General features: G+C 45.3%; 1 protein-coding gene across 2 annotated transcripts in view; it reads left to right on the top strand.

Annotated features, from left to right (window-relative positions):
* The window catches only part of LOC129535093 (neuroligin-4, X-linked), a 311526-nt gene extending 292795 nt beyond the window's left edge, over positions 1–18731 (top strand). For both annotated transcript variants that reach the window (XM_055393690.2, XM_088834362.1), the window contains 2 exons: positions 5011–5800; positions 17858–18731. In XM_055393690.2, the coding sequence (XP_055249665.1) occupies positions 5011–5800; positions 17858–18710 (1643 nt within the window). In that variant the 3' untranslated portion in view covers positions 18711–18731. The remainder of the gene's footprint in view (positions 1–5010; positions 5801–17857) is intronic.
* The last annotated feature ends 343 nt before the right edge of the window (positions 18732–19074 follow it).

Below are 19074 nucleotides of genomic sequence, written 5' to 3'. Positions count from 1 at the left end.
GAGGAAAATGACTTCTGTAGAAATGCTTGCACCCTGTGTTTGCCTATCTGAGTTTCTTTGGTCAACTGTTATTCATTTTAGTTTTCAACTCGTAAGAAGAAGTGTGAGAGGGAGTTTAGTACATGGATGATGGCTGCAGATTCATAGGTTTCATCATAAACACGATTTGCAGCCATATGCTTATCAACTCAGGTCTTTGTTGCGAACTTAACTCAAGGTGATTCCCTCTGGTCCTTTGTTGATGGACAGATAAGAGATTTTTAAAATAGAAATGAACAGGGGTTGGATGCAGGAGGTCTGGAAGCCGTGTAATAACCTCCTGACACTCCCTTCATAAACAGAGCATAAAGAACAACAAAATAAAGAAGTGTAGCCCTGGGATAACTTTTGCAAGTTCAGGTGAACATTGACAATCATAATCTGAATCTTCAAGGTCGTGTTATATTTCCTCCTGTGTACATTTGTTGGTTTAAAAATTTCACCGTATCTATTTGAACTGTGTATATCAAAACCACCTGAACTTGAAAGGAATTACTATTCTTTAAAGAGTCTAGCACTATCTTTAAAGATATGCATTTCTCTTTAAAAATATGTATCTTTCTTTAAAAATATGTGCTGTTCAATTGCTAGGTCTTGTCCGATTCTTTTGCGACCTTATGGACTTTGACCCGCCTGGCTCCTCTGTTCATGGGATTTCCCAGGCAAGAATACTAGTGTGGGTTGCCATTTCCTCCTCCAGGGGATCTTCACGACCCAGGGGTAAAACCCGACTCTCTTATGTCTCCTGCATTGACTACTAGCTTTCTTTACAAGTATGTATCTTTCTTTATAAAGACATGTGTTTACAGATATAGGGGGATTGGAGTAAATTGGGAGACTGGAATTGACATCCACCACACACTACTCTAAATAAAATGGGTAACTAGTTAACAACCTACTGTATAGCACCGGGAACCCTACTTAATACTCTGTAGCGACCTACGTGGGAAAAGTCTAAAAAAGAGCGGACATATGTATATGTATAACTGATTCGCTTTGCTGGACACTTGAAACTGATGCAACACTGCACATCAAGCGTACTCCAATAAAACTTCTTTAAAGAAAAAAAATGTACCATATAAATGTGCTAAAAAAGAGGGAGAGATATAATTGTGCTGTGAGACAGCAAGAATCTTTTTTTTTTTTTCTCTACCTGCAGTGTTGTGGCCAAGTTTCTGCATTGATGGTTTCATTAGCAATGTGTGATTGACAATGATTTTTAAGTCTTCTGAAATCTGAATTTCTTTTTTTTTCTTAATATATATATTTTATTGAAGTATGAAGTGAAGTTGCTCAGTCGTGTCCGACTCTTTGCGACCCCATGGACTGTAGCCCTACTACGCTCCCCCGTCCATGGGATTTTCCAGGCAAGAGTACTGGAGTGGGTTGCCATTTCCTTCGCCATTATTGAAGTATAGTTGACTTACAATGTACAGGTCCACAGCAAGGTGATTCAAGTATACATATACACACACAGACATATGTATATGTATACACAAATGTGTATACATGCATCATTTTCCATTATAGGTTATTACAACATATTGACTACAGCACTATACGGTAAAACTCTGTGATTTGTTGCTTATCTGTTTTTTTTTTTTTTACTTAGAATTCTAGCATTCTATTCATACTAAGTCAAACAAATGAAATCTGAATTTCTTGACTCTTTATTTAAAAGTGACTGTGGAGGAGCTGAATGAAAGGCTTGCTGCTGCTGCTGCTAAGTCGCTTCAGTCGTGTCCGACTCTGTGCGACCCCCATAGATGGCAGCCCACCAGGCTCCCCCGTCCCTGGGATTCTCCAGGCAAGAACACTGGAGTGGGTTGCCATTTCCTACTCAAACGCGTGAAAGTAAAAAGTGAAAGTGCTTACGCTTATGTTAACCCTTTATTCAAAAAGGGAAAATAAAATGAGTACGTTAGATCATTAGTGATAACAATTCCTATACCATTTCAGAAGATAATGATACTTTCCCATTTGTCAGTGGCTCTCATCACAGTTCTCCATTTACAAAATAGTCAGGTCCAACTTGAGTAGTAATCAAACACATGTCAGCCAAAACTAATGGAGGAAGAGTGTTAATTACTTAAATCGATAGATCCGAAGCGATTATGGTAGTGCCTTGCATGGGTCATTTCTACAAAGCAGCTCTGCAGTTACAGTCCAGCACTACAGAATCAAGACTTCCCAGTCAAAACATACCCAGACTGCTGACCTTGGAATTCCACTTCTAGTGGCAGCGCTTAATGAAATCAAGGTACAGAAGGGGAAAAGGGTATTCTCATGCAAATGTCCACCACAGCATTCTCGTAGCAAGGAATGAAATAGAAACCTACAAGACTGAAAAGATAAGAACGTTATAAGAAACATGTACATTTACTCAAAGCAATGATCATTTGGTTCGAGAACTGTGGTTCACATACGCATTAGACCAGCACACCCAGTGTGAAGGGGTCATTCAGCAAACCATCATCTTGATGGGGTACCACGTTTCCCTTGACCCTGTTGTGGACAAGGATGCCATTCCAGGCACTTCTCAGACCCTGATGGAGCAGGGAGAGTTTCTTAATTATGACATCCAGTATACTATCCAGGTGTTAGGCACAATTGGAAAAGACTCTGTTTGCTCAGAAAGACTGAAGCGGGTGGCAGAGAATCAGAGGGTTGCATGGCATCACCGACTCAATGAACATGAATTTGAGCAAACTATGGGACACAGTGAAGGACAGGGAAGCCTGGCGTGCTGCAGTCCGTGGGGTGGCAAAGAGTCACACCTGACTTAGTGACGGAACAGCTATGAAAACTATGTCCAGACCAGCGGCGTGAAAAACACCAAGGAGTGATACTAAAAATATTAACGTAACTCCCATTTTATAGTATGAAATATAGGGGATATTTTCTTCCATTTTTTCAGCTTTATCACAGGTTATATTGCTTCCTGGACAAACAAATATATATATGTACACGGCTATCTCAGTCACGGCCAACAGTTGTGAGACAGAGAGAAAAAAAAAAAAGTATGCATTCCTTCCAGCAGCATTTTTCCTGATTCTGGTTGTCTTGATTTATGATTGTCTTTATTAGGTCAAATATGGACCTTGTTTCCCTGAGGTGCTTTAAAGCAGTGGTCCCCCAACCTATTTTGGCACCAGGTTCTGTGGAAGACAGTCTTTCCAAGGACCAGGGGCTGGGGGATGGTTTCAGAATTAATCATTCATTACATTTATAGTGTATTTTATTCCTACTTTTAATTGCATCAGATCCACCTCAGATCATCAGGCGTTAGATCCCGGAGGTCAAGGACCCCTTGCTTTAAGACATTTATGCTGAGAAGCAAACACACAAGTCAATAGTTGCCCATTTCCAGTGGAATGATAAATGTTGGGAAATTGGCCATCAAATGAGCTTGATGGTGTGTGGGACAAAGTCAGATTTGTTTCACATTTCAATCTTGTGTGGGCAGCCCTCCAGTCTTTAGAATCACATTTTCCCAATGGCAGTGATATTTCCTTCATCCTTAGTTGCACGTAGGACCTTAAACACGGAGAAGACAAGAGCTGGTGGACTCCAGGCTGAATGCTTTATTCTCCCAGCAACTCGTGAGGCCCTGGGACTAGATCCTGCGGGGGTTCAGGGCAAAGACAGGAAGAGATAAGGAACAGAATACCGTGATCTTATAGCCCTTCATCTCTTGTATTGGAGTAGTGAAAAGTAGACTTCACCGGAGACTTGGTCGAGCCATTAAAACTTCTCCTTCCAATGCAGGGGATGTGAGTTTTATATCTGATCAGGGAACTACGTTCCCACATGTCTCACAGAAAGACAGAAAACAGAAGCAATACTGTGAGAAATTCAACCAAGACTTTCCCCAGTGACTCAGACAATAAAGAATCCCCCTGCAATGTAGGAGACCCAGGTTTGATCCCTGGCTTGGGAAGATCCCCTGGAGAAGGCAATGGCAACCCACTCTAGAATTCTTGCCTGGAGAATCCCATGGACAGAGGAGCGTGGCAGACTACAGTCCATGGGATCTCAGAGAGTTGGACACGACTGAGTGACTAACACTTTCCTTAAAAACGGTCCACATCAAAAAAAAAAAAATTAAAAAAAAAAAAACCTTTTGTTTATCTCTGGACATTCACGTACTAGACTGATCAGATGGTAAATTTTAAGCTACACAGAATTTTACTTGTAAAACAGCCTAAAAGTTTTTAAACCGTTTCTCAACAAATGACGTTTAAAACATAGCAGGATAAGTTATACCAAAGTCTGGGTTTTGAATGGATGCCATTTTGGGATTAATGATTTTTTCTTTTTTCTTTTTTTTTTTAGAAAAGAAAGTATGTTTTAGTGGGGGCATTTGAGTGAAGGTTTCTTCAGGAATAGATAATGTAGGATTTATTTTAATTGCAATTTTTTTTTAGCACGTTCAGTGTATGGAGCGTGGAAATAAAAACGCATTCCAGAATGTTATGCTCTGAACCTGATGTCGATGGAATTCACCCATCCCTTCCGCCCAATAAAGTGGTACCCGGTTTTGCCAATAAGGCAAAACAGCCTTTGGCCTCTTATGACCACAAAGCATGTTTTAGGGGATGGAGGGGCTGTGATCACTCTGCGAAGCTTTATTTACATCTAAGGATGGAGCCGTATTGTACCCAGTCCGGGAAGAGGAGAGCGATTGTATCTTTTATGACCACTGCCGCCAGGGTGTAAAGGCAGTTTCCTTTTCCTAAATACTGGTGTGTGTGCGAGAGAGCATCCTTCAAGTCCAGCGAGAGGGGAAGGGGAGGGCCCAAGAACCAGAGAGATATGGCAGAGAGAGAGATGCTGAAAGGGCTGCAGTGCTCCCGCATCCAGAAACTCACGTGCCCCCGCGGGACAGTCAGAGCCCTCTTTGCCAGGTGGAAGGCTGCCCTTCTGTCTCTCGGGTTTGTCATCCGCGTGTCCGCCATTTCGCCCCTGCAGGTCTCTTCCAGAAGGCCATCATCCAGAGCGGGACCGCCTTGTCGAGCTGGGCCGTCAACTACCAGCCTGCCAAGTACACTCGGATCCTGGCAGACAAAGTAGGCTGCAACATGCTGGACACCACGGACATGGTGGAGTGCCTGCGGAACAAGAATTACCGGGAGCTCATCCAGCAGACCATCACGCCGGCCACCTACCACATCTCCTTCGGGCCCGTCATCGACGGGGACGTCATCCCCGACGACCCCCAGATCCTCATGGAGCAGGGCGAGTTCCTCAACTACGACATCATGCTGGGCGTCAACCAGGGCGAGGGGCTCAAGTTCGTGGACGGCATCGTGGACCACGAAGACGGCGTGACGCCCAATGACTTTGACTTCTCCGTGTCCAACTTCGTGGACAACCTGTACGGCTACCCGGAGGGCAAGGACACCCTGCGGGAGACCATCAAGTTCATGTATACGGACTGGGCAGACAAGGAGAACCCGGAGACGCGCCGCAAGACCCTGGTGGCTCTGTTCACGGACCACCAGTGGGTGGCCCCTGCCGTGGCCACCGCAGACCTGCACGCCCAGTACGGCTCACCCACCTACTTCTACGCCTTCTACCACCACTGCCAAAGCGAGATGAAGCCCAGCTGGGCGGACTCGGCCCACGGCGACGAGGTCCCTTACGTCTTCGGCATCCCCATGATCGGTCCCACCGAGCTCTTCAGCTGCAACTTCTCCAAGAACGACGTGATGCTCAGCGCGGTGGTCATGACGTACTGGACCAACTTCGCCAAAACCGGGTAGGTTCTCCCCCACCATCACGCTATTGCCTGCCGGGTTCCTCCTTAAGCAGTGCGTTTTCTGTAACTAGCTTGGCAACGGTCCACAGGCACACACGCACCTGCCCACCCAGTAATGAGAACAGTCATTTCCACCACCCTGCCTCCAACATAGAGGGAGACGTCGGTTCTTCTTTACCCCTGAGTCCTTCTCTGTGAAGCCAGATTTGTTTTTTTACTGTGGTGTTCCCTGCCATGTTGAAAATTCTCCATTTGGTCCATGCTGGGATAGTAGTTAAACATTCTGAGCTATTCTGTTGAACATCAAGCTGGAGTTTCAAACCTCGGTTTGGACCTTGTCTGGTGAGGGCTGTAGACACACTTGGCTATTCCGCTCAGAGCTGAGTTGGAGTTTCAAAGGTAGGTACGACCCTGTTTTATTCGGGATTTAGACATACTTGCTTGTTCCGTTCAAAGTTGAGTTGGAGTTTTAAATCCAGTTAGGGCCTTGTCTTGTCGGAGATTTGGACATACTTGGCTACTTGATCGAACACCAACCTGGAGTTTCCAATCTACACAGGATCTTGAGTTGTTTGGTCAATAACAAGGTTATCAAAGTACATGTGCCCCAGGGAAATTGTCTTTACTGCGTAGCCAAGGAGTGAAATAAATCTGATAATGAATATATAGAAATACTGTTTGTGTATATCGCATAGCTATATATTATATATGCATTAGCACATATAAGGGTGGCTATAGGGAAAGTCGCTCAGTCGTATCCAACTCTTTGCAAACCCATTGACTGTAACCTGCCAGGCTCCCGTGTCCATGGGATTCTCCAGGCCAGAATACTGGAGTGGGTAGCCGTTCCCTTCTCTTGGAGATCTTTCCAAACCATGGATCAAACTCAGGTCTCCCGCATTGCAGGTGGAGACCTGCAATGTCTGAGCCACCACTTATCTCATTAAGTGTACAGAAATCCTGTTTGTGTATATATATAGGATTTATATATACACACAGACACATATATGTGTGTATACTCACATAACATTTCTCCATATGAGTTATGGGATTTATTTATACATGTTTACAAATATATTTTATTTATATAAAATATTTATAAATTTATTTATAATGTATAAATATTTATACATTTTTATATAGATATACACATATATTTGCAAATATATTTATTTCATTTATATAAAAATATACACTTTAATACTCCTTTATGTTGGTTTCCAAACTCGCTAGTGCTAATGTCTGTTGGGAGAGCTGATATTTGACAGGCTTTTGGTAGCCACTTCTGGATTTGTGGACTGACCAGTTTTTCAAAGGCTGAATAACCATCCCCGGGTTAGATACTTGAAATGCTTTTTAACTACTCCTAGGTGGTTACACTGGGGGAGGAAATGGCAACCCACTCCAGTATTCTTGCCTGGAAAACCCCATGACCGAGAAGTCTGGCGGGCTACAGTCCTTGGAGGTCACAAAGAGTCGGACACGACTGAAGTGACTTAGCACAGCAGAGTACATACACTTTAATTTCATTACTCTATGTAAATTTCATATATTTGCCTAGATTTACCTGTATATCTCTCTCTACGTACATATATAGAAAGCTCATTGGCTAGATGTAGCAGAAAATAAACAAGAGTTACACATGCAGTGGGGTCCACCCACGTTCCCTGGAGCAGATTCTCTGCAGACAGTGAGATGAAACACTCCCCGACCTCTCAAGCAGCCCCCAGTATCACGGAATCTTCTCATTTTCTCTCTTGCCGAGTGACTTAATTGTGGGAAATAATGAGGTATCCTTGTGTTCCACCTGTGTGTACTTCTGTCATTAACCTTGAGCTCCTAGTTCTGAATTTAAAACGAAGATGCTAAATCTTCCACCGGCAGTGGGGTAACGGTGGGGGTGGGTTAGGAGCGGAATTAGACCCCCATACTGCAGCCTCACCCAGCCCTGGTGAAGGGTTGAGGGGAGTTGCAGAGGGCTAGCAGATTTTGGGACCTTGTGGACCATAGCCCACCAGGCTTCTCTGTCCATGGGATTCTCCAGGCAAGAATACTGGAGTGGGTTGCCATTCAGAGGGTTAGATTTTGGGACCACGTGGACCATAACCCACCAGGCTCCTCTGTCCATGGGATTCTCCAGGCAAGAATACTGGAGTGGGTTGCCATTCAGAGGGCTAGCAGATTTTGGGACCTTGTGGACCATAGCCCACCAGGCTTCTCTGTCCATGGGATTCTCCAGGCAGGAATACTGGAGTAGATTTCCATTCAGAGGGTTAGATTTTGGGACCACGTGGACCATAACCCACCAGGCTCCTCTGTCCATGGGATTCTCCGGGCAAGAATACAGGAGTGGGTTGCCAGGCCCTCCTCCAGGGGATCTTCCCGACCCAGGGACAGAACCCACGTCTCCTGCGTTGCAGGCAGATTCTTTGCCCTCTGAGTCACCTAAGAAGCCCATCCTTCTTTTCCGAGTTTCCAAGTTTTCTCTGGTGGGAAGTGGTTTCTCAGTTTTAAGTTCCTAGGAAAGGATTTGAGTTTTTTTCCTGAGCAGCAAACGGTTGTGTGTGAAGGCCCGCCTCAAGCGCTCCCATTTTACGAGTCAGGTCTAAGGAAGACAGCAGGGGAACCAGGAAGGCCACAGCTTTCGCAGATAGAGGTGCTCGTCTGTCACCACGAGGATCTGTCTTCCACGGGAGATGATTTGAGTCAAGTCAGCAAATGTCAATGTTTTTACGTAGCCTTGTTTATTAGATCCCTGGGGCTGCTGCCACACATTCCCAAAAACTGTTTGCCTTCCAACAACTCTAAGTATACCGTCGCACAGTTCTCAAGGCTTGACGTCCACGCCGAAGGTGGGGCTGGTTGACCTCCGTCCGAGACTTGTCGGAGGATGTTTCTGTGATGATTCTTAGCTCCTGGAGGTTTGCTGACACTGTTTGGTTCAGCCTGACCTAAAGCTACATCTCTCCAAGCTCTGGGCCTCTCATCACATGGGCCTCTCCCAGCATGTCTGTCTTCACGTGGCCAACTTCTTCTTTTTATTGAAATAAGGTGTATTTGCAATGTTGTGTTTATTTCTGCTGTACAACAAAGTCATTCAATTACATACACGCATGGGTTTTCGTTCTATTTTTCCTTCTCTTGCTGTTTAGTTGCTCATCCATGTCCAATACTTTGCAAGTCTATGAATCGTAGCCCGCCAGGGTCCTCTGTCCCTGAGATTCTCCAGGCAAGAGCACTGGCGTGGGTACCCGTGCCCTCCTCATTTAGGACAAGTGTAGCTATTTTTTCAGTTGAGAGAAGTGCTGAACATTATCTTCTGTATGCTAAATCTCTTCAGTCATGTCTGACTCTTTTACGACCCCATGGACTGTAGTTCGCCAGGTTCCTCTGTCCATGGGATTCTCCAGGCAGGAATACTACTGGAGTGGGTGGCCGTTTCCTCCTCCAGGGGATCTTCCCAACCCAGGGATCAAACCCACATCTCCTGTATCAGCAGGCAGATTCTTTCCTGACGAGACAGCAGGGAAACCCTTCTTCTGGTTTATCACGGAATATTAACTATGGTTCCCTAAACTCTGCGTTATCCATCCTGTATGTAATGGTTTGTATCTGCTAATCCCAAACTCGTACCCCATCCTCTTCCCCACTTTCCCTCCCCTTTGGCAACCCCGTGTCTGTCCCTTTATGTCTGTGAGTCTGTTTCCTAGTTACATTCATTCGTGTCATATTTTAGATTCCACATATAACTGATATCACATGGCATTTATCTTTCTTTTTGTGACTTACTTCACTTCGTGCGATGACCTCCATGTAGGTCCATGCCCCACATTGCCACAGATGCCATTGTTTTATCCTTTTTTTATTATTATTATTATGGCCACCTTCTTTTCAGGCCACCAATCATATGGGTTTAGAAGTCCATCCCTGATCCAGTATGACCTCATCTTTTTTTTTTTTTTTTTTTATTCAATTTTGGACATACCCCTTGGCTTGCAGAATCTTAGTTCTCTGACCAGGGATCGAACCTGGGGCCTCTGCAGTGGAAACACAGAGTCCTAACCAGTGGAAGTCCTGGTAGAACCTTGTTTTCCCTTGGCTGAGGGCCCATCTGCAATGACCCTGTTTGCAATAACATCACCCTGTGGGGACCTGGCGGTTGAGGCTTAAGCACGTCTTAATTTGATGGGGATGCACTTCTGTGCATAACCCCTTTTAAAGGCAGGATAAATGCCCAGTTATATCAGGGAACTCAGATACTGTTGGCAACTTTTGAAGCAAAGAGCATACACAAACATTCCATGCACTGTGGCCATGCCCATCCATGATGGCAACACCCTGCTACTAAGTCACTTCAGTCGTGTCCGACTCTGTGCGACCCCATGGACTGCAGCCTATCAGGCTCCTCCGTCCATGGGATTTTCTAGGCAAGAGTACTGGAGTGGCTTGCCATTGCCTTCTCCGAAGGCAACACCCTAATCCATCGTAACTCCATAGTATCTAAACACAACATCGTGACCTTTGTGAGAGCCACTCACTTTCTATTTGTCTTACATGTTTTGGAGGAAAAAAAATGTTTTTACATGACTTTGTTTAATGGAGAGCTAGGATCATTCATCATCTATTTAACGGAGCCATTAAAGAAAACTGAAAAATCCAAATAAAGCCATTAAACTCTCATTAGCTGTTCTCGCCTGCCAAAGGCTCTGAGATGAATTCTCTCTCATGGTTATAAAAAAGAAAAAGAAAGAAAAAGGTAGAGGAAATTAATTAATGCCATGAGATGGTAGAGAAATACTTGCGCCAAATGGGTACTTTAACCAGAATCTGTGCTAGGATTGAAAACGTTGAGCGCTTGAAATGTTGAATGCTTTTTTTTTTTTTAAATGTAAGACTTTTTGTTGTTGTTTATTCACTTAGGGAAATTGCCTTACTTCTACATATTGAAAGTGTTTATCTGAGGGAATTTATTTTGTCTTCTGTATCTATTTTAACTATAATCAGTATATCAGGGAAAAGCGTTGTGTGGTTTTTGATGCTGTAAATTCCATTTTCTAAAATTACTGGGCCAGGTGTCTCATCTGAGAAACATCGTCTTGGAGATGCAGAGTTACTTGGGCTTGATCACTGCTCCAGTTTACTCTTGTGGCTGTTAGTGGCATGTGTTTAGGATACTTTGGGATTTCATAAACTCACTAACGTCGGTGATGGAGAAGACCAAGAAATAGGGACCTGGCTTGGAGGAATAGCCCCATCTTCTGACCGGAGTCCAGAACTTCAGGTAGAGACATCACTTGCGGTAGCAAGGTGAGACTGATGCGTGGCCTTGGATGTTAGTCTGAAGGATCTGGAGTTTATTCAGGCAGGAGCTATTTTTGCTCCCGGGGTCCACATGGAACATGGCTGAGATCATCCTTGGAGATGTTAATGCAGTGACTTTTCACAGCTTGTTTGAAAGGCCATCAGAGTGACTCGAGTCACCTTCCAAGGAAGTTACTGAGACCTTCCTCTGACCTACAGTGCAAACGTGCAATTTCAGATGTAAGTCAGGGGAGGGCCACTATTCAGTGGTGTCTGGTTAACCAGAAAACGGGAGACTGAGCTGATGGCAGAAACGGTGACTGAGGTGTTTGCCAACGGATGGCACGGCTTCACGGTTGGTTGCTAGTTAATTCTCTAAAATGCTTCATTTAACTGCTTACGTAAAATAGGATAATGGCATAACGGCCCTGTGTCGAAGAGGCATTCTTTTCACTTGAGGGCTGAAAAGTGGTCCTGCAATGGAGAATTTAGCACCATTCCCCCAATTAGGGAGAAGCAAGGGATAAACCATCCCAGAGGCCCTGAGGGGCCTCACACCTTATCTGCTGGGAGCAGCCATGGGATAAACCAACTCTGATGTCCTGAGGGGTCTCACCTTATGTGCTGTCAGTCAGGGAGCAGCCATGGATGAACCATCCCTGACGTCCTGAGGGGTCTCACACCTTATTTGCTGGGAGCAGCCATGGATGAACCATCCCAGAGGCCCTGAGGGGCCTCACACCTTATCTGCTGGGAGCAGCCATGGGATAAACCAACTCTGACATCCTGAGGGGTCTCACCTTATCTGCTGTCAGTCAGGGAGCAGCCATTGGTAAACCACCTCTGGTGACCTGAGGGGTCTCACACCTTATCTGCTGTCCCCCAGGGAGCAGCCATGGATGAACCATCCCTGATGTCCTGAGGGGTCTCACACCTTATCTCGAGGCAGTGACTCTCAAAACATGATTGAATACACTTGACTACCATTCACTGCTCCCCGTGGGCACAGAGAGAGCATGTGGTTCTAAGAATATCATGTCGTGTATCCATCTCAACATGTGACTGAGAAGAAAGGATTGTGCTGAACTGGAGCACGCTTAGATTTGATTACTGGGTGGAACTGTGGATCTGCTGAACCTTGTTACCAGCATCCCGTGTTCCTGGTCGTTCATCCCCCTGCCGAGATGAAGTGAACGCTTTGGCTGCTTTGCATTGGACCACAGCTGACAGCTCTGGCCTTACTTGCAGGCTTAAACGGACACACTTGTGGTATGGCACAGGCTCTTTGTTAAGCACAGAAAACCAATGTGGGGATGGTGAGTATAGCAGACATGGAAGGCAGGGTAGGAGGGAAGGAGGAAGGAAGCAGGGAAGGATGGAGGGAGAGACAAGACGGAGGACGGAAGAGGATGCTCTTGTTGCTAGGAGACCATTTCGATCATCCAGGTGAGAAGATTCAAGTGAAACAGTGCTGGGGAAAAAAAAATAACAGTGACGCCAGAACACTCAAGTATTAAGCTAGAATTTAAGTATTAAACTAGAGCTTAATTTAAGTATTAAGCTCCTTGGAGAGCTGCATGATACATGAGAAGTGCTGTCAAGGAAAGGTTGAAGCTAACCCCAAGGTTTACAAATAGTCACACAGATTGCAGCTCTTTGTCAGAGTTTCCCACCTCTTTTGACAGGATGGTGTTGGTCCTGACCGGTCACTAGAAATTCGTTGTTTGTCCATCAATGACCAACGCAGTTTAGAGTTGGGAAGGCACTTGGCCAACAAGCCAATCTATATGATGTGAGAAAGGCAAGCGTATCATCCAGTATGTCTGAGTATACTGGTATCGGTCGAGTGAGTAGAATGCCATGCTTTGCATTGGCTTTCAGATGCCACCTCTACTCTTGACTTTGCTCATATCCTGTGATCAATTTCTGCGTCCGCTTTTGTGCAATCTTTGCAAAGCTTGAGAAGCAGAGAAGGCAGCTTTGAAACAGCTGCAGCCCAAGTCCGGTGTTAAAAGTGACCTTTGCTGTTCCGAGGCATTTTAAGCTCAGTGAGTGAACATCACTCCCTGCGGTACGCGGTGGACTAAACACATGATTCTTGGTGCAGGGGTAATTTTCTTCTCAGACGTCTAAGGAAAAGTAGTCAAGCATGACCTTGTTTTAGGGGTGAGGCAAACCTCATACCAATCTCCAGAGGAGCCTGTCAGAGGGGTCACTGGTGTTTGTAAAGAAATCATGTTACCCGTCTCTCCCAAATAGAATGAGCCACAAGACCCCAAACACGCATTTAACCGTCAGCTGCCAAGGTGATGCTGCAAGCGGAATATGACGGGTGAAAATGGACCTTTACAAAGAAGATGAGTTTGTTTCATTCTCTCCTTAATCATGTTAATCTTTAGGTTTTTTTTGCCTGTGGGAATTAAACGACACGGTGTGCTGAAGGAAAGTCTAAAAAACAAGGCCCTGGTACCCCATGTAGAGATCTTACTTTCTTTGGTGTGTTTGAGACGGGAAAGTGATGAGCCTCCTTCCATAAGCATCCCGAGTTTATCTCCGTTTAAGGCTTCTGATGGTGCATCACCAAGAACTTTAACAGATTGTTGTGGGCTAAAGCGTACTTATCTGGATTTTCAAAATCCTTTATTCTGTGAGAACAAAATAAACATGTTTTCCTCACCTTTCAAATGTACACCAAATGCAAATATATAACCAAATACCTAACGTGAACACTCTTTCCTAGATACCGTCCCTTTGATAAAAGGTCAGTAGAGCCAGAAGGCCCGACTCTGTGAAATCAGATCAATTCAAAAAGAGTAGGAATCCTCGCTCTCTTTCATTGCTTTTAGAGCAATAAAAATCACTTTTTACTCACAGCCTCTGAGTTTTATTTTATAAAAATATCTCCATGGCAGGTCCAATTAAACAGGAATTTTCCGACACTTTATTTCAGAAGACTCAAGTAAGAAAATGCGAGGTGCTGTCTCGCATCCAACATGTTTTTTTAAGACATGTAAAAATAAAAGCACAAAGGCAGATTATCTTAGAATAAATGAATGGTTATACAGGAACACATGGATAAGAAGGCTTATAGTAGATTTTTTATATTTTTTCATGTCACTAATAGGAGCACAGCAGTTGCAATTTATCTTGCACGCCACATTTGTAATCATATGTGTAGGTCATATATGTATCTATCCATCTATAAGTGTGAATATATAGTATGCAGCAAGTACTATAATATACAGTTTGGGCAAAGGGAAAATGTCAGTCACTCAGTTGTGTCCGACTCTTTGCAGCCCCACGGACTGTAGCTCCCCAGGCTCCTCCGTCCATGGGATTCTCCAGGCAAGAATACTGGAGTGGGTTGCCATGCCCTCCTCCAGGGGATCTTCCCCACTCAGGGATTAAGCCTGTGTCTCCTCTGTCTCCTGCACGGCAGGTGGATTCTTTACAGTCTGAGCCCCCAGGGAAGCTCAGTATACTATACAGTATACACAGTGATATACTGTATGCATCATATACCGTGTGATCCAGCATGTATTATATGCAGTATACAGCGAACCATATCAGTTATGATACATAGTATCCTTTTGAACAGTGTATACACTATGTTGTTCTTTGGTTGCTGAGTCACGTTTGACTCTTTGCAACCCCATGGACTGTAGCACACCAGGCTTCCCTGTCCTTCACTATCTTCCCGAGCTTGCTCAGATTCCCGTCCACTGAGTCAGAGATGCTATATGACTGTCTGTAATGATAAACATTGAAAAGTGGCATCCATACTGTGGCATACAGTGGATGTGAAAGTGAGATGCAAGTGTTAGTCGCTCAGTCGTGTCCGACTCTTTGCGACCCCATGGACTGCAGCCCGCCAGGTTCCTCTGTCCATGAGATTTCCCAGGCAAGAGCACTTGAGTGAGTCGCCATTCCCTTCTCCAGGGCCTCTTCCCGATCTAGGGATTGAACCTGGGCCTCCCTCATTGCAGGCAGATGCTTTAACATCTGAGCCAGCAGGGAAGCCCATATGTCCTGTTTAATATATTGTAAATACTGTGGTACACAGTATACTTTCATATAGTAATCGTATGTAATATACACAGTGCAGAGTATACTGTGTATACTACGGTACAAAATACACTTTATATTTTATATAATTATATAAATAAAATTTTTATCTAAGTAATATAAATATATGCTTATACTGTATACAAAGTATACCATATCACAAATATATACTGCTGTATACAGTATACTTTGACACAGCATCAACTCTATGAAGTATATAGTGTACCATATATGCTAATACACAGGATACTTTTATGCAGTAAATGATAAATCAAGTCTCGTATGAGATCTGTGGGCTTCCCAGGTGATGCGGTGTTAAAGAACCCGCCTGCCAGTGCAGGATATAGAAGAAATGTGGTTTTGCTCCCTGGGTCAGGAAGAGCCTCTGGAGGAGGAAATGGCAACCTACTCCAGGATTCTTGTCTGAAAAAATTTCCATGGAAAGGGAAGGCTGGTGAGCTACAGTCCACGGGATTGCAAAGGGTTGGACACGGCTGAGCGACTAAGCACATAAGATTTATACTCTGGATACTTACTGTTTGGAGAAGGCAATGGCACCCCACTGCAGTACTCTTGCCATGGAAAATCCCATGGATGGAGGAGCCTAGTGGGCTGCAGTCCATGGGGTTGTTGAGAGTGGGACTTGACTGAGCGACTTCAGTTTCACTTTTCACTTTCACACATTGGAGAAGGAAATGGCAACCCACTCCAGTGTTCTTGCCTGGACAATCCCAGGGACAGGGGAGCCTGGTGGGCTGCCGTCTATGGGGTTGCACAGAGTCGGATACGACTGAACCGACTTAGCAGCAGCAGCCGCAACAGCATATACTGTTTATGATTTATAGTCTTCTCTGCCTGCCAGTTGGTAGGTATTCTGATTTATCAACGCGCTCTTTCTATACACCAGGAATATGACGGCTTCCTCAATTAATGCCAATCCCAATATTCGTATGCACTTTATAGATCAGGCTAAGAGAGGTTTAAGAATTTGCTCGAGATCTCCCAACTTGTAAAGTGCGAGAGAGGCAGAGCTTAATGTATGTTCGTGATGTTGACTGCCTCACACTGAGGACTAAAGCCCTTCCTGTAGCAATACTGCCTCTGTGGGTCAAGGGTATCACTTGAAGCCTGCACGCCACCTGGGAATGTCTGCAGACGTTGAGTCTTGCAGTGGAACCTTCTGGGACCCCAGCCTTCTGGCACATAAGCAAAGAGATGGTGGCTTTATAACTGTGTTGCCAAGAAGGCATTGCTTGGAAGGTAGAGGTGAGGGCACCCCCAGTAGTAGGCCAGGGCAAGCCAGGTCTGCACGCCACTTCTGGGAGTTCACTGATGTCCACGAGGTAACCTTTTATCATGCACGATCTTAGATGTTCCAAACCAGCCGGGAGTTGGTGATGGACAGGGAGGCCTGGCGTGCTGTGATTCATGGGGTCGCGGAGAGTCGGACACGACTGAGCGACTGAACTGAACTGAACTTACCAAGCCTAAAAAAAAATAATTGGAAGAAATTAGAGTATATCTTTGAGGAGATTCTCTGTTACCTTAAAAAAAGTTGGGTGGCAACTATGTTTCAGATATCGTGTTTTGTGGAGAATCTTTCAACACTGATGATTGTCCTTCTGCCTGTGTACATCACAGGGGATGTCAGGTTCATAGATGCCGAGGACATTTGAAATCTATAACAACCCTCAATTTACTGCATCTTGCTGTATTTCTCCTAAAATCCTTGACTTTAGCGTGTCTAAAAGCACTGTCTTGCCAAACTTATGACTTCAATGGAATGTTATTTGATCTTCACGTGACTCAGTCTTCAAAAGCTTTTCAAGTTATATACATATTTCTAATGGAGCACAAACAGTGGATGCATATTTCTATTTATTAACATTTTGTAATGACAGAAGCCAGATGTGGTTTTTTTTGCATTTTTAACATATTTTAATTGTTATAACTGCAATATATATCCATCTTCCTAAGAAGCAGTTCTTGAGGAAGAAAGAGAATGTACACATTTTGGACAACAATCTCTAAATCAGGATTTCTCGACTTTAATACTGTTGACATCTGGGATGAAAAATTTCTTTGCTGTTGGGGGGGGAGCTTTCTTGTGCCCTGGAGAATATTTGACAGTCACTGTGGCACCTACCTTCATTCATGGCACCATCCTTCATGTATATCAACCAAAAACATCTCCACGTATTGCCAGATGCCCACCCCCCAACCCCCGGCTTGTGGGGGCTGATCACTGTCTGGTTGAGGTTAGTGACTCCTAAAGTAGTTCAGCCTGAAATGCTGAAAAATTTCCAGCAAAAGTAGTTTAAGTTTGAAATGCTGAAACATATCCAAGACACGTGTTTGTTTTCCTCCTGAAAAACCTCCAAGTTTGGAAGACAACTGGATGCGTTAAAAATATAGAAATGTTACAGAAACAGTATCGTACTTTCATTGGGAGTTATTTTAAAGCTTAAGGTAAGAAGGCATTCTTTCATAGACAAGGCAGAACGGTAGGCACATGTGGATTAAACCACAGCATATAAGTCATTGCCACTTTGGTACTTTGCGCGTATCCATAAATACGTCAGATGATCTGACCGTCGTTTCGTTTTGCTCGATTAAAATTGACTTGTGACGTGACACAAGAGTGTGACCTTTTCTTTTTCCCTCTCTTTTCTCTCTCCTTTCTGTCCTCAGCGACCCCAATCAGCCTGTTCCCCAGGACACCAAGTTCATTCACACAAAACCCAACCGCTTCGAGGAAGTGGCCTGGTCCAAGTATAACCCCAAAGACCAGCTGTATCTGCACATCGGCTTGAAGCCCCGCGTGAGGGATCACTACCGTGCCACCAAGGTGGCCTTCTGGCTGGAACTGGTTCCACACCTGCACAACCTTAATGAGATATTCCAGTACGTGTCCACGACCACCAAGGTGCCACCTCCGGACATGACCTCCTTCCCCTACGGGACCCGGCGGTCGCCCTCCAAGATCTGGCCCACAACCAAGCGCCCGGCCATCACCCCGGCCAACAGCAACCCCAAGCACGCCAAGGACCCTCACAAGACGGGGCCCGAGGACACCACGGTCCTCATCGAGACCAAACGGGATTACTCCACCGAGCTGAGCGTCACCATCGCCGTGGGGGCGTCGCTGCTGTTCCTGAACATCCTGGCCTTCGCCGCCCTCTACTACAAGAAGGACAAGCGGCGCCACGAGACCCACCGGCGCCCCAGCCCGCAGAGGAACGCCACCAATGACATCGCGCACATCCAGAACGAGGAGATCATGTCCCTGCAGATGAAGCAGCTGGAGCACGACCACGAGTGCGAGTCGCTGCAGGCCCACGACACGCTGAGGCTCACCTGCCCGCCGGACTACACGCTCACGCTGCGCAGATCTCCCGACGACATCCCGCTCATGACCCCCAACACCATTACTATGATCCCCAACACGCTCACGGGCATGCAGCCGCTGCACACGTTCAACACTTTCAGCGGAGGCCAGAACAGTACAAACATACCGCACGGACACTCCACCACCAGAGTATAGCTCTGCAGCCCTCCCCTTCCCCGCCCCATCCCGCCAGCCCCCTGCAACTGGAAGATGGACAAAGACGCACCATCTCCAAAGGAGCAATGTGTTGCATCCCCCTGGCTTAAGACACACACACACACACACAAACCCAAAAGGGCAACCATAGTGTCTTTGCAGACCTCCCATGCTGGCATTTCCCGGTACCACGAGACCAACTTTCGACCCTACGAAATGTGAAATGGATCCATTCGCTGTTCTAGTTCTGCTTTGAAGACCCACCCGCCATCCAAGCCGATTCTAGCGCTGACCAGGACGTCGACGTTTCAAGGACCTGGGTGTTTCCAACCGTGACCAGTAGAAGCTGACACCCTTCTGGAAC

Source organism: Moschus berezovskii, chromosome Y, assembly GCF_049115385.1.
Source record: "Moschus berezovskii isolate FMDL1 chromosome Y, NW_MosBer_1.0, whole genome shotgun sequence".
NCBI lineage: Eukaryota > Metazoa > Chordata > Mammalia > Artiodactyla > Moschidae > Moschus > Moschus berezovskii.
Note: the sequence above shows the minus strand (reverse complement) of the source record. Positions and strands in the feature narration are given on the sequence as shown.